The sequence below is a fragment of the Carcharhinus amblyrhynchos genome, chromosome 20, assembly GCF_965287045.1.
Source record: "Carcharhinus amblyrhynchos chromosome 20, sCarAmb.v2.hapA, whole genome shotgun sequence".
Lineage (NCBI taxonomy): Eukaryota > Metazoa > Chordata > Chondrichthyes > Carcharhiniformes > Carcharhinidae > Carcharhinus > Carcharhinus amblyrhynchos.
The window spans coordinates 44,649,794-44,665,959 of NC_137343.1; the positions used below are offsets into that span (position 1 = coordinate 44,649,794).

The following is a 16,166-nucleotide window of genomic DNA, read 5'->3' on the forward strand; positions in this document are numbered from 1 at the left end:
CTCCCTGCTTTCTATTGGACTATGCACAACTGATGAAAGAAGTCGGAACCGAATCCCAATGAGCCTGTGCGTGTTTTGCGGCTGAACCGGCAGATGGCAATATTGCAGTTGATATGCCAAGGACCGTGTTATTACATGAAGTGCAGATGGGGCGAGAAATATCTCAAAATGTCAATTCCTGGCAAAATACGTGGACACTTGGAAAATAGGGATTCGGACATGAAAGTCGTTTTCAGAATATTCTCATTAGGTATTGCCAATTAATTTGGATGTTTAATGAGTTCCCCTTTTTAATAGTGAATGTCCATAATATCAGAAAATCCGAATGATGACAAGCAGTAAGAACCCAGTGCCACTAAATGTGTTACTATCACTTCCTTTCCTGCGTCATTCACTAAAGATAACGCTGCCAGCGCCACATTAATGATCCGAACGTTCAGAAATTTGATAGGATAAAAATAGACAAAAAGGCGCGAACACGTTTCATACCATCACATGAACTGAAACGAAGATCAGGCCGAAGGTCGTGGCTGATGAGATCGTGGGCTCGACCCCACATTCGGTCTGCCCCTGTGCTCTTTGGGTCCCTTTTCAATCAGTAATCTATCGAATTCTGCATTTTTTTAATGGGATGTGGGCATCGCCGGTTCGACCAGCATTTATTCCACACCGCTAATTACCCTCGAGATGATGGTGGTGAATTGCTTTGTTGAATCAGCGCAGTCCCTGTGGTCTAAGTAAGCAATATATCCCCAGGTCAGATTGCGAATGACTTGGAGGAGAGCGCTAAGGCGGTGGTGTTCCCATGTGTCTGCTCCCCTTGTACTTCTCGACGGGAGAGGTGTGATTTTGTGAGGTGTTGCCCATAGATATTGGATGGATTTTTGCAGTACATGGTGCAGATGGTACCCACTGCTGCCACTGTTCATCGTGACGGAAGCAGTTTGTGGAAGAGGTGCCAGTCAAGTTTTCTCCTGGATGGTGTGAGCTTCTTGAAAGTTATAGAAGTTGCACTCTCCTGGCTAGTGCAAATATTCCATCACACTCCTGACTTGTGCCTCGCAGATGGTGGACAGGCTTGGGAGTAAGGAAGTGAGACACTCGCCACAGGATTCATGCCCTCTGACCTGCTCTTGTAGCTACCATATTTAAATGTCGAGACCAGTTCAGTTTCTGGTCAATGGTCAGCCTTAGGAAGTCGACAGTGGCGGCATTACTGTTGAATGTCAAGAGACAATGATTAGTTGTTGGAGATGGCCATTTCCTGGCACTACTTTGTCCCGAAGGATACTTGCCACTTGTCAACCCAAGCTTGGATATTGCACTGGACTTGCTGCATTTGGACATGGACGGCTTCATTCTCTGAGGGTGCAGGAATGGTACTGTACACTATGCGATCATCCCCATTCCTGACATTATGATGCAAGGAACGTTATTGGTAGAGCAGCTGAAGATAGTTGGGCCTGGAATATCATCTTGAGAAACTCTTGCAGAGAAGTGTGCAAATTAGAGGATTGAACTCCAACCACAGCAAGACTTTTCCCTGTGCCAGGTATGACTGCAGCCAGCATAGAAATTTCCCTCTGAATCGAATTGACTCCATTATTCCTCGAGCTCCTTAATTCCACCCGTGCTGCCTTGACGTCAAAGGCAGTCACTTCACATCTGACATTCAATTACTCTTGTCCATGTTTGACTCAAAGTTGTAATGAAGTCAGGCGCTGGGTGACTAGCGGAATCCAAACTATGTGTCAGTGAGTAGGTTCCTACTGAATTCCTGCCGTCTGATTGTGCTGTTAATGACCCCTTCCATCAACTTGCTGATGATCTGGAGGGGCCTGATGGCTGATGAATAAGGTTGGAGATGTCCTTCTTTTTGCATAGAGGACATAACTGGGCAATTTTCTGCAATGATGGGTAGATGCCAGTGTAGTAGACGCCCTTAAACAACTTGACAGGCGGGGCGGCATGGTCTGGAGCACAAGTCTTCAGGACTGTTGACAGAATATTGTTAGGGTCCAAAGCCTTTGCAGTATCCAACAGCTTTCGGACATGTCTTGGTATCACGTGGAGCGCATTGAATTGGCTGAAGCTTGACATCCGAGATGTTGACCATTCCTTTAGAAGGCCAAGATGTGACAGAAGATTGTTGCGAAGGCTTTAGCCTTATCTTTTCTCACTGATCATTGAGGATGGGCACATCTGTGAAGTCTTCTCTTCCAGTGAGTTGTTTAATTATCCACTACCATTCACGATGGGATATTCCTGGTAAAGAGAGTTCCACAGACTAATGCCTTCAACGGAAAATGAAATTCTCTTCATCTCCATCTCAACTGGAAAACCTCCTATTTTAATTCATGTCCCCTCCTTCCAGTCTCCTTGGAGGTGAGGCACTTCCTCAGCATTCACCATCTCAACTTCCCTCGGGATAGTAGGTGTTTCAGCAGGATCACATTGAATTCTCCGAAACTCTAATGGGTACAAGACCCAACTCTCCAACCGTTCCCAATATGATATCCCTTTCATCTGAAGGGGGCACCTTTCTCCGAATGTTGCTGGTGATATTGTATCCGTTCTGAGGTACCCGGGCCAACAGGAAAGTACTTTAGATGTGCTCGGGACAAAGCACGACAAATTTGTAGCGAATCTTCCCTACTTTTATATTCCATCCCACTTGCAATAGGTGATAAAATTGCGTTTGCTTTCGTAATCACTTAAAGCTTCATGCTAAAGCTTTGTGAATCACGTTCCGGGGCACCCAGATTCCCCAGTGCTGCAGATCTTTGCACTCTCATCTCCGTGTAAATAATTTGAGCTTTCCATTCTTCCTGCCAAAGTGGACCAATTCGCATTTCACCACATTATACTCCACCTGTTTCTTTTTACCACTCCCGTAGCCTATCTAAATCCTGTTGGATACCATTTTTGCTCACTTCACAATTTACTTTCCTTCCTGTATTAAAGTCGTGAGAAAAAGTTGCAATCAATCCTTCCCATCATCCATGTCGTTTCGGTAAATTGATAACAGTTGAGGCCCCAGATGTAATCCTGTGATTCACCGCCGGCTACAGTTTTCCCCTCCCCCCCTACAAAAAAATGGCTCAGTTACCCCACCTCTCTGTTTCTGTAAGGCAACCAGTTCTCGATTCGTGATGAATATTATCCTATACATGATGACCTCCTATTTGACATTTCATAATGTATCTTTGAAACTGTTTCTTATTAAATACGTTTTGGAAATCCAAGTGTACAGGTTCCTCTTTATTCAACTTACTAATAAGTTGCTCCAGTAAGTATATGAAATTAGTACAGTATGGCTTCATTTGTACAAAACCATGTTGGCTCTACATAATTGCAAGTGCCATGCGATAACCTTCTAATAATAGATTTGAGCATTTAACTTTTGACAGATGTTAGGCTAATTGGCTTGTAGTTACATGTTTTCAGTTTCTTTCTTTTCTTGAATAGAGGAGATAGATATGCTATTTCCCGATCTCGTCGAGTAATAAAATAACTACACTGCAGAGAGAGGGGAATCGGCCCTTCGCGTCTGCATCCACTCCCCCTCAGTGTATCTTACCCAGCTCTATCATGTCCTAATGACTTGACAGCCTTTAGTTCTGACCGTTTTCTTAGTAGCATTGACCTGATGGTTGTAATTGCTTTATGTTCCTCGCTCCTTTCTCCCTCTTCACCTGCAAGTAATTCTGGGACATTATTTACATATTCTCCAGCAAGGCAGAGAAAATATATCAATTCTTCTGCCATTTCCTCATTTCGTATAATTTTTCGACGTTCCTTTTCCAGAGTAACAACACTTATTTTAGTGAGCATTTTTCTTTTTAAAAGCATGTAGACATTCTTACATTCATTTTCTATGTCCAGCTAACATTCTCTCATACTGTAAGTTCTCCTTTGTCATTACTTTATTTGTCAATCTTTGTCTGTTCTAATATTCTTCCCAATCTTTAGCTGTGCCACTAATCGCAAAGTTTCGCACTTTTTCTCCCACTCGGGCTCTATCATTGGAGATGTTGGGACTTTAACATCTCCATGAAGTAGGCCCGCTTTCTGTCTGATATTTCAGCTGCATACCGTCTTCAGTCAACTTTAACCTGCAATCCTGGCCCTGTGCTAATCATTTTCCGATTCGACTGACACGCCATCAGGGTGGTTCTTCTCTCGCTTCTGCCGTCTTGTTGCATTAAACTGAACTAGTATCTGTCTCTCTCCTTCTCTCCACACTGCAGATGTCAACTCTGTGCATTCCACCCACAGGCAAGGCCTTATACCTCTCGCTCCCTGGGTACTGACTGCACTGCATGACGTGGACCTGAGACATATCCTTTCAGTAAATACCCTGCGATAACTTTCAGCCTAACAACTTTAATTATCTGTTCCTGATCCCTCTCCCTGACCGCCGTTTGGACATTTTCCCACTGATGGTAAAATTTTAATATTCCTTCCCCACCCTTCATTCGTTCGACGCGGGAGTCAGTAAAATTCCAACAACCGAGTCCATATGCAAGCAAATATGTTAATCCTTTTATCTTTGTTAGACCCCAGCTTGTGTATTAGTTCAGTTCTTGACAATATTCTTCCAAAGTATTTCAGAGCTTTGAAGAGTGTGCAGGAAGGTGTATTAGCATGTTTCCAGGATAAAAGTCCTCAGTTAGATGTAAGGACGGGAAAAGTGGAGTTGTTCTCCTTCGAGCCGCACAGTAGATTTGATAAAGATGTTCTTAAAGGTGTTGGATAAAGAAAGTAGGAGCTGCTTCAAATGTCGGGAAGTTTGATCACCAGAAGACAAACATTTGAAATAACTCGGGAACAGGAACAGAAGAAGGCTGGTGGTGGGTAAATACGTTCCGACTCTTAATGATCTGGAGACAACTGGATCAAGGGCTCGTGGAAGAGGATTTAACAATCCCTGTCAAAAAGGTGGAAAATATGTGGAAAACTGGAGTAAGACCAAGGCAGAAATTCCAGTTCTATCGCTCCTTTACAGAACCGACATGGATGCGATGGGCTGATTGCCCTCTTTCTGCGATCAACGTTCTCGAATTTTTTATACTGACACAACTGCCTCTGCACCGCGATCGGCAGCTCTCCAGGCGAAGTAATTAATTCATTTCTTCTCGTTCTCCTCTGTGCGCCTCAGCTGCATAACCAAAATATTACTTCTCCCAATTGTTCAAGGACACATGGGGTGAAGGTGTGTGACAAGCTCATGTTATCAACATTTAAAGGGCTTGCCAGATTTTGTTTAATTTTTCAAATGAGGGAGCAATAGAACATTGTTCGATGGCTTCTGCAATACTGTCGTGCGGCGGGAGGAGAGGGTGGTGTTGTGGGGGGAGGATAACCGGTCATCAGAAATCTGATTTTAAAAAACTGCTATTTTCAGCTCAGTCCGATGACGGCAAATGCATTGACATTCTCAAACTCATTGTTTCCTATGACAGCAAATATACCCCTCAAATCAAACAACGAAAGTCATGCGAAAGCTCTGTTTCCTAGAGCATTTTATTTTGCCAAGGCTTAACTCAGTGTGCGAGCCGTGGGTTTGCAACGCTTGAATAAAGCTGAGCGGGCAGTCTTCGCACCTCAATCACATTCTAGATAGGAAATAAATTGTTTCTCCAGGATTGTCTATCATTCACTCACTTCAGATATCTATCTATCTATCTATGTGTCGATCTATCTACCTATCTATCTAACTATCTGGCTATCTATCTCTATCCAACTGCCTGTCTGTCTATCTATCATTGCAGCTGTCTGTCTGTCTATCTATCCAACCATCTGTCTGTCTATCTGTCTATCTATCTATATATCTATCTATCTATTTGTCTGTCTACCTATCTATCTATCTATTTCTCAGTCTACCTATCTATCTGTCGACCTATCTATCTGTTTCCCTGTCTATCTGTCTGCCTACCCGTGTATCCATCCATCGCGAAAAGCTAATACGGAGTCTGGCCTTAGGCGTCTCCGTGTGCACATGAAATCTCAACTCACACTTTTCGCCTTTAATTTATTCACCAAGGACGTTACGCCTATTAAACAGCTTACTGCCCGCAATATTTGTTTATTGTAATCTGGAGGCTTCGGGACATCAAGCCACGATTCATTTAATCTGTTTTATGTTTCACTGCACCGTTTGTTTTTTTCTGGGGGACGGGGGTTGGGTATTGAGCCATTTTACATGCTGTTCTGTGCATTGGGAGATTTATATTTCTTCTTTTCCAAAATGGCTGACGTGCTCATTCTGCAAATATCAGACAATACCGAAATGGAGATCGTCGACCTAATATCACGTGACAGGAAATTTGCATACCTAATTCATATTCATTCGCCCTGCGGTGTTTGAGTCTTTTTAAGGAGAGGTTGGAATGGACTCAGAAGCGCGTTCGTGTCACGATTTATTTTCCTTCTTCCTCTCCCCAAACCTTCACCATGACACAATCGATTGGAGTTCTCGCCGCACTGATACTCTGTTTCCACAGTAAGTACGGACGTCGGCCTGAAGTAACGCTCATTTTTTCACGTTATCTGCTTCTGCGCTTGTGTTTTGACGAACCTGAATTGTGAGCTATATTCAACATTTCACAGTGTGTGACTGACAATACTTTGCATTTCACCAGGTACAATTGCGGATCCTGTCCTGACCCAACCAGGATCCATTTCGTCCTCACCGGGAAAAACCGTCACCATCACTTGCACCATGTCCGGAGGCACCATTAACAGCAACTACGCGGGCTGGTACTGGCAGAAACCCGACAGCGCCCCTGTGCTTGTTTGGTCCGGGTACAATGGTCTGGCTTCGGGTATTCCGAATCGATTCGCCGGGTCTGTGGACTCATCGAGTAACAAGATACATTTAACCATCACCAACGTTCAATCGGAGGACGCTGCAGATTATTACTGTGGTGCTACCCCCAGCGGTGCAAATAGAATCGTTTTCGGGAGTGGAACGAAGTTGAATCTGGGCAGTAAGTAAATCACTTAACTCTCCTCTAACATTTGTGACGCTTTCTAAATAACAAAATATACTTGGAAACGGTCGGATAGGTGGACTGAATTAGTGCAAATCAAAATGATTGCTCCTAAAACATTGTTATGGGGGATCTTTGATTCAGCAGCAAATGATATTGCAGTGATAGCTGGGCTCAGAACTTAGGCGATTTTCTGGAGTGTGTTCAGTTATGTGATAGATAAAGGGGCATTTTAATTACGAGTGAAACTCATTTCACTGGAAGCTCCCGGTCTGATCTGCTGGGACTGGGCAGAATTTTGAACCATCTGATCCAGCCGGCGGTGCGAGGAGATGATTGAGAAGGCGATTGCTAGAAAGATGGAATGTTTCCCTTCGCTTAGCCAGCGTTAGGAGTGGAGTGCCCCAGCTGTATGAACACTGCGAGCGGAACTATAATTAGCAAGACGATAAACATTTCAAAAGTGAAAAAACAGGCATGCAAATGAGCTAAATGGGGAAGTTTGTACAAGCTACAATCGGCCACCTAGAGTGGTCTATAATTCCATGATTGTATGAAGGGACACAGTGGTTCAGGTTCTTTCATACGCTGCCCCTGTAGTCTGCTTTAAAGGGTTAGAATTGCATTCAAAGCGTTAACATCCGGCTGTTTCATTCCATTTAATGCAAGATTGCATTATGTCTGCGGAATGATAGTGTGGTGACTGGGTGCGACTCACTCCCACTGGTCCCCAAACTCACTAAAAACCGTTCAGTTCAAGATTCTCAGCCTAATATTTTGCATTAATCCTGGGTGTCCAAAATAACCATATTGTTGCCGGAATTCCGCCCGTAATAATCGACCCTGATTGTTACTGGATCACACAGTAACAAACATCAATGATGTGCGGAATATTTGCTTTCTTCCGAAATTACGGCTCATTTTCTTCCCATCCAATCAGTTGTTTTGGAATGTCTCGGAATAAGGTTGTCAGGTTTTTGAGTATTGTTGTGGACTCGTTCAGATTGTAGTTGGTTCTAGGACTGTCTGTTAGTAATAATAGAACAAGAGATGGAGATTACTGCCAATATGATTGATTCATGGAATGTGATCAGAAAGGTAACATTCCTTGCACCGTCCCCCATCAACCCCGCCTAATATCCACGGATAAAGTGACGGTGAACCGCATTCTCAAACCGATGTTGTCCATGCGTCATAGGTACACCGCAGAGCTGTTAGGGAGGGAGTTGAGAGATTTTGGCCAGGCGACAGTGAAGGAAAGGCGGTACAGTTCTACTTTGGTATGCTGTGTGGCTTGTTGGGGATTTACCATCTGGTGTTGTAGCCGTGCATCTGGTGCCCGTGTGTTCGTCCAGTGGAAGACATGGCTGGTTTGGAAGCTGTTGTCGGAGTTCCGGCAGTGTACCTTATAGATATCCACACTGTAGCTCCTGTGCGTCAATGAGGGAGAAAAGCAATATAAGATATTCGCAGAATCATAGAATGGTATATCTTTGGAAAATTGTTGCAATCTCCTTGGCCAATCGTGTCTGCACTGGTTCACAAGTAACAATCTGACATTTATTCATTAGCCTTTAAATTACACATTCTATGTTCGTTTAAGTGACCATTAATTTGCCAATAACAGCCTCTCCGGCAGTAGGTTCCACATCCCCTAAACCCTCTGGGTGAAACTATTCCCTTCCAATTTCCGCGAAACCTTCTACTTCTAACGACAAATCCAAGTCCTGTTCTTATCGACCCCTCAACCATTGGCAATACTGTTTTCCGATCCATTCTGCCCAGACACCTCAGAATATTATGCCTTCAAATGGATTTACTTCCAGCCTCGTCTGTTCCGAAGAAAAGGGACAATTCAATGCTTACTTATAACTAAACATTCCATTCCAGCCGACATCCCTCTAGATCTCCCTGTACTCGTTCTCGTACAATTACATCTTTCCTATGCGTCTTTCCAGCAGTTTCAGCATAACCTTAAATCTCTAACAATCTCTACCTCAGCTTATAAATGTAAATGCCTCCTATGCCTTCTTTGCTACTATATCCAGTTGCTCAGCCGCCTTCAGAATCTGTGGACCTGCGTTTTCTGTTCACTAATTTTCTCTACATTTCTCGGCATTTTCCCATCTGTACAGTGTACTCGCTTGTCTTGTTGGTCTTCCTGAAGTGCAGTTCCTCACACTGTTCGGCATTTAATTCCATTTGTCGCCGGTGCACTAATCTAACTAGTCCATTGTCTTCCTGCATTATCCAGCTTTCTTGTTCGCAACCACACTGCCAAATTTGTATCATCGAACATCATACAGGCACTCATTGATATACGGACCCTTTGTTCCCTGCCTCTGAGCCAATTTCGGATCCAACCTGTTCATTCCGTGTGTGTACTTATCAAGGGCCTTGTTAAAATCCATGTAGACTATACCAAAAATATTGCCGTCATTCACCGCTCCATGCTGCCTGCTCAAAAATACCAATTAACGCTATGGGGTGAGATTTTCCGGCAGCAAAGCCGTGATCGCTATATTTGATTATACCGCGTTTATTCCATTAGTTCTCCCTTCAGTGAGGTTAAGTTCACTGGCCTATAATTATGCCACCCGCCTTTCGCCCTTTGACAATTTCATCTCTCTTCCTGCCTCCGAGAGTCAAACCTGCTCCGGGCCCGATTGGAAAACTGTGGTCAGGGTCTCTTCCCTTCTCAATCTTACTTTCCCTTTTTTATTACTTGCTTCTTCAAGTCATTTGCTTACTGGGCGATACTACGGTGAAATGGACCAGCATGAGGTAAAAAGGGAAAAAATGCTTTTGAATATTTGAGTTATTACTTTAAGAAATCAGATCTGGTGAAAATGCCGGTGTAAAAATAATTCACTTAAGTCCACTAAATAGAAGTCGATCTTCACACTTGCTCATCGGTGCAAACATTTGAGATGATCCAGCGAAACTCTCGGGGGCGCAGGAAGAAGATGCCAGTTTTGAAATAAGGGCTTGCGGCATTTGTCTGCCGACTCAGTTTCAACATCCAAATTACATTCCAACAAAAATATAAGACCAATTTCTAGCTCCAAAGACAATCGATTTTTTACCGACATCGACAAAACCCATATTGCTGTTGCAGCCGACATGATACCTCAATGTCAGGGCGAATTGTAAAAGGTTAGCCTGATACTTTTAGTTTGAAATGGATATTCATATCGGAACCCTTTCTTCGAAGCCTTACAATATATTAACGTATTTACTGAGCGTTTCCCCATTGACTGTGATAGATGGTAACTTAAGCGGTAAATGGTCACTTAAAGAGACAAGATTCTGATACAACGCCCTTTCAGCTTTGCGAATATCGACTAATGTCAAAGGAACGAAAATGCAAACCTGCATTGACTTAGCGCCGACCACGGCCTCAGAACATCCTCACAATTAAGTGTTTGTTAAGTAGAATCATTCTTCCAATGTCAGAATCATGGCTCCCTACCGAAGCACATAAAGATCTCACAGTCCATCTGCTTTAACGACAAGGTGTGTGAGATAAATAATTATGAGGACATGTTTGATTTATTACTGGCCTTTCGAGGGTGTCATTAAGTTATATTGTTGTATATTTGAATTGTTTACAATATTTGTTAGAAACTCTTCCTCTCAGCTGCAACAAATCGTTTGTGACACTCCACTCCGAAAAAATGTCTTCAAACATTTCCATTGCGACAGGTAGATATTTGTTAAGATTTACGCTGCATCGTCACTGTTGGTCTGGGCGGGACACGGGGTGAAGCCGTGGCAAAGAATGTTCACAAACCCAAATATCAGTCCAGTCTGTAGGACTTGCATCAGGGAAGTAACTGGTGACCGAAGCAAACAATCGGTTTCATTGTTTGGAATCCAGGTTTTGGAGTTGCAAACTACAGAAATGTAGCCGTCAGCATAGTTTCCAATATTGACCCCAAATTCTGAGTGATTAGCGTTATTCTGAAATTCTCGGTGTTCGCGACATTGGCTCGGGCTGCGTTGCCTCAGATCACAAGTGGGTGCATTGAATCTTCCTTCCTATTTTTCTCTTTAATATTTCAAACTCCACTATTTCCTTTAGATCAGATTTTATTTGTATGTTCCTGTCCTTTCAGGGAAAAAAAAAGCCTTCTCAGGTTGTATATGTTCTAGAAACAGAGTCCCGGCCTTTTTGCATTTGGCATCAATAAGACTCCAATGTATAAAATCTATACATTCTTGTAGAATAATACCGACTTAAAAAAAACAATTTGAAGAAGGTGGAACAATGACTCAGTCATTTATGCTGATTTTTAATGGATGTGCGATCCTTGTCTCTACTTTCCAGGTCCACGGAGCCCCACTGTGTCTCTCCTTCCGCCTTCATCGGATCAAATCACAGCGAAGAACATGGCGACCCTGGTGTGTTTGGTGAGCGGTTTTAACCCGGGAGTTGCGGAGATTGAATGGACTGTCGATGGCAGCGTCAGAGGGAATGGGGTTGAGACCAGTCGGATCCAGCAGGAGGCGGACAACACGTTCAGTGTGAGCAGTTATCTGACTCTGTCAGCCTCAGAGTGGAACTCACACGAGCTTTACTCCTGTGTGGTTAAACACGAGACTCAAGCAAACCCGCTTCGAACAAGCATCTCCAGATCCAGCTGTATGTGATACATGCATCTAAAGCGTTTTTGTATTTTGCCGTTAGTAAAGTTTTATTTCCAAATAAATTCGGCAAATAGTGGAACATTTCAAACAGTTCATCACAGTTTGTAGCAGATCGGCTGATTCCCTTAATTTCAATTTAACTGTGTTCACTCTGAATGGATCAAAGCTTCAGTGTAATGTCATTGACACCGCTGTGTAATAAAATCATTGTACCGTTATCGCGACTAATGTTCTGTTATTCTCTCTCTTCCCCTGAAAAACAATTAATGGCAACATTCTAAAGGGAATTAAATAGTTAGATTATATCATTGTGGTATTCTGAACATTTTATTTAAAGCAAATGACATCCAGGCGCAACAAGGAGACGATCGATGACATTAAATTAACACCATGAATATTGCAACTTTTATCGTCTAGTTATATTCCGCCATTGTATTGAAAGTGCTGAACTGCATCCCGAGATTTACAAAAACACATAAAACGACGGACATTTTAAACCACCTGGTAATGAAAATTCAGGGCAAATTCTGTCACTGTTTCATTTTTAATATACCCGATACAATGTAGGTTCTGGTCATGCAAATCATTTTTTTAAGTATCCGATTGCTTTAATTGGCCTACTATACTGAAGCAAACGCTTTACTAACAAGTCAACTTGCCCAGATGCATTTTCAGTGAGGCATTGACTCAAACCAGCTCAGAATAAAGTCTGCTTTTTTTAAAAAAACTTCATCGTCACACGTTCCACAAAGTCGACTGGACATCCGTTTGATATATCGTTGCTTTATTTCTTAGTTAGATTTGGGCTTGCAAGACATTAATTGTTAAAAGTAGCAAAAAGTTGCGCAGTTGGTACAAAGTGCAAACAAGGTGCTGGTGCACTTCCGGAAGAACAAACCAAAATATCCGGGGATTTATTAGACTTTTATAGAATTGTACTCATCTATGGTCTACATACCTCAAAAATGATCTTGTGGGACATGAGAAAGTGGAAAAACTATTTGCCAGGTTTTTACTGGAATTGGGACTATGTATCTATCAGGAAAATGAATATTTTTTCTCTGAGGAGAGGATGCGGAGGTGTAATAGGCGGCTTTAATGTTAGGAAAAGGTGTGATGCGGTAACACAGAGAAAGATTTTCAACCGTGAGTGAGTCCGAAACAGGGAGACACAAAAGAGACCCAGCGACAAAACGAATAAATTATTTATTTGAATGGAAAGGAGGGGAATTTGCTGTGGGCAGGAGAGAGAAAGTACTGAGAAAGGATTTGTTCCCTGATCGGCTGGAAGTGGCAAATAAAGTTTCCTGAGGATCATTTCTGGAACGAGATCATTTTGCCGATCAAATTGAGGGTTAGAGAGTTTTATAAACATGTCGGCAGATCAGATTAAGTTAAGGAGGCACCGGAAGCTGGATAACCGTTGGGTAGAATTTCATAGATAAACTAAGTGAGTGGATCTGTGAATTCTGTGACCAAGTTATGATAGCGAGCAGCTCGAAATATTCACCAAAAGAGGCGAGATGCTTTGAATGAACAAAGCGATTTGGGGGTTCCTGTACATCAGTCACTAAAAACCTCATGAACAGAAGTTAAATTAGATATCAGACAGAATGCCTGCCTATATCACAAGGGCATTGAAAATAAAGAGTGAGGAAGTCATTCTTTCTGTTGTCTACAGTCTTGATCAGATCACAGCCTCAAGATGAGGGGGGGACGGTGCAGTTTAGATCAGAGTTGAGGAGGAATTTCTTCACTCAAAGGGTGGTGAATCTCTGGAATTCTCTGCCCGTTGAAGTGGTGGAGGCTACCTCGCTAAATATATTTAAGTCACGGGTAGATAGGTTTCTGATAGACAAGGGAATTAAGGGTTATGGGGAGAAAGTGGGAAAGTGGAACTGATCCACTTCAGATCAGCCATGATCTTATTGAATGGCGGGGCAGGCTCGAAGGGCTAGATGGCCTACTCCTGCTCCTATTTCTTACGTTCTTACATCTGGAGTCCTGTATTTCGGTTTTCACACTGAGCTGCGGGGTTTTTACGGTCTCGCTCGATCGAGACCGGAAATTTCCGCCCGAGGTCAAGGGGCATTTCCGTTGTCCGTGCTGGGTATTTCCTCGCCCTTTAAAGCTACAGGGGAGTATCCAGCCCATAACGAGTCTCTTCGCGTCTGTGCCGACTACCAAAACCTATCTATTCTAATTCAATTGCCAGCACTACGCCGGTAGTCCAGCATGCAATGACTTTTCAATTCCTCATCAGAATGCTGATTAAATGCCGTGAGGGTTCCTCCCTTCACCATCCTTTCAGACAATGAATTCCAGATTCCCAGCAGCCTCTGGCTGAAGAAGAATTTCTTCAAATCCCCAGCTCCTTACTTTAAATTCATGCCCCCTAGTTATTGACCCCTCTACTGAGGCGAAAGGTTTCTTCCCGTCTATATCGTTCATAATTTTGTGCACCTCGATGAGCTAACACCTCAGCTTTCTCTGCCTTATGAAAAATAACCATAGCACAGGCAACATTCTGGTGAATCTCCCCCAGACACTAGAAGAAACTCAGCTATTTCCAAAATTACAATCCAGTAATTTTAAAAAAGCATTTCTATTTTAGCAAGGATTGTGGAAACAGTATCTTAAAACAGTGCACCTGACGGTAGATGGAGTCAAGAGCATGTTCTGACAATTTGGACCATGTTGCATAGTGGAAGCATACTGAATACCAATATAAGATGGAGGAACACTGGTTCAGCAAAAAACGTTGAACTTTGTCCTTACTTGGAACTGCCTTATATACAAACGGCCAGAGGCACCATCTACTTGAGAAGGCATAACTTTCCAACACTGTTATTTCCCACAAAAGTGACTGGAAATGTTTCAGGATCCCCTGTTTCTTGATTGATATGAGGTTATGGCTGAAGCAACAATTTGTGTGGCTTTGCTAAACTGCCTGCTTATAGCAGAGTTAAAACTCTTCATGAGAATACAGATTGGAACACTAACATATTTGTGCTAAATCGCTCAAGGCAACTCAATGTCTGCCTTCCCTTGCACTCTATCTACCTAATCGAAGTATTTAAAATGATCAACGAATGTGATATGGTAGGTCCAGAGAGATTATTTCCACAAATAACACAACCCAGGAATAATAGGGCACACTCTTTTATTAAAGCGAGGCTATTTAGGAGCGAAATGAGGAAGAAATATTTCGCATGCATCATAGTTGAATCGGATTTGTTTTCCTTACATGTCGCCTCATTCGCTTTCACAACTCATTTTCTCCATTGGACCCATGTTGACCATATTTCCACTAAATTACTGATCACCCAACTTTCTTTTTTTGCCCCCACTTTCGCTGATACCATTAACTGCTGTCTCTCCTCAAGTACTGTTCTTACTCTCACACCAGTTACCATCAAACGGACAATGTGTTAGCATGGAGAGAGGATTGGTTAATTAACAGAAAGCAAAGGGCGGGTGTAAATGGATGTATTTCTGGCTGGCGATCAGTGACTCGTGCTGTGCCGCAGGGATCAATGTTGGGACTGCAAATGTTTACAATTTACATAGGTGATTTGAACCAAGTGTAATGTGTCAAAATTCGCAGATGACTCTAAGATGAGTGATAGAGCAAAGTGTGCAGAGGACGCTGAAAGTCTGCAAAGGAATATAGATTGTCTAAGTGAATGGGCGAGAGTCTGGCAGATGGAGTACAATGTTGGTGAATGTGAGCCCATCCACATTGTTAGGAATAACAGCGTTACTTAAATGGTAAAAAAAAATTGCAGCATGCTACTGTGCAGAGGGACTTGGGTGTCCTTGTGCAAGGAGCTGGTTTGCAGGTGCAGCAGGTAATTAAGAAGGCAAGTGGAATTTTATCCTTCATTACTAGAGAGATGGAGTTTAAAAACAGTGAGGTTATGTTGCAGCTGTATAGGGTGCTGGTGAGGCCATACCTAGAGTACAGTGTACAGTTTTGGTCACCTTACTTGAGAAAGGATATACTGGCACTGGAGGGGGTGCAGAAGAGATTCACTAGGTTGATTCGGGAGTTGAGAGCGTTGGCTTATGAGGAGAGACTGAGTAGACTGGGGCTATACTCACTGGAATTCAGAAGAATGAGGGGAGATCTTATAGAAACATATAAGATTATGAAGGGAATAGATAAGGTAGAAGCAGGGAAGTTGTTTCCACTGGTGGGTGAAACGAGAACTAGGGGGCATAGCCTCAAAATAATGGGGAACGGAGTTAGGACTGCGTTAAGAAGGAACTTCTTCACGCAAAGGGCTGTGAATCTGTGGAGTTCCCTGTCCAGTGAAGCAGTTGAGGCTACCTCATTGAATGTTTTTTTAAGGCAAAGATAGGTAAATATTTGAACAGTAAATGAATTAAGGGTTATGGTGAGCGGGTGGGTAAGTGGAGCTGAGTCCACGAAAAGATCAGCCATGATCTTATTGAATGGTGGAGCAGACACGAGGGGCCAGATGGCCTACTCCTGATCCTAGTTCTTATGTCCTTATG

General features: G+C 42.9%; 1 protein-coding gene across 1 annotated transcript; it reads left to right on the top strand.

Annotated features, from left to right (window-relative positions):
* The first annotated feature begins 6,456 nt into the window (after positions 1–6,456).
* Positions 6,457–11,648, top strand: LOC145356149 (immunoglobulin lambda-1 light chain-like). Its single transcript, XM_080208758.1, has 3 exons — positions 6,457–6,505; positions 6,645–6,992; positions 11,326–11,648. Exons 1-3 carry the CDS (start codon positions 6,457–6,459, stop codon positions 11,646–11,648), a joined length of 720 nt encoding a protein of 239 aa, XP_080064884.1.
* Positions 11,649–16,166: the final 4,518 nt, after the last annotated feature.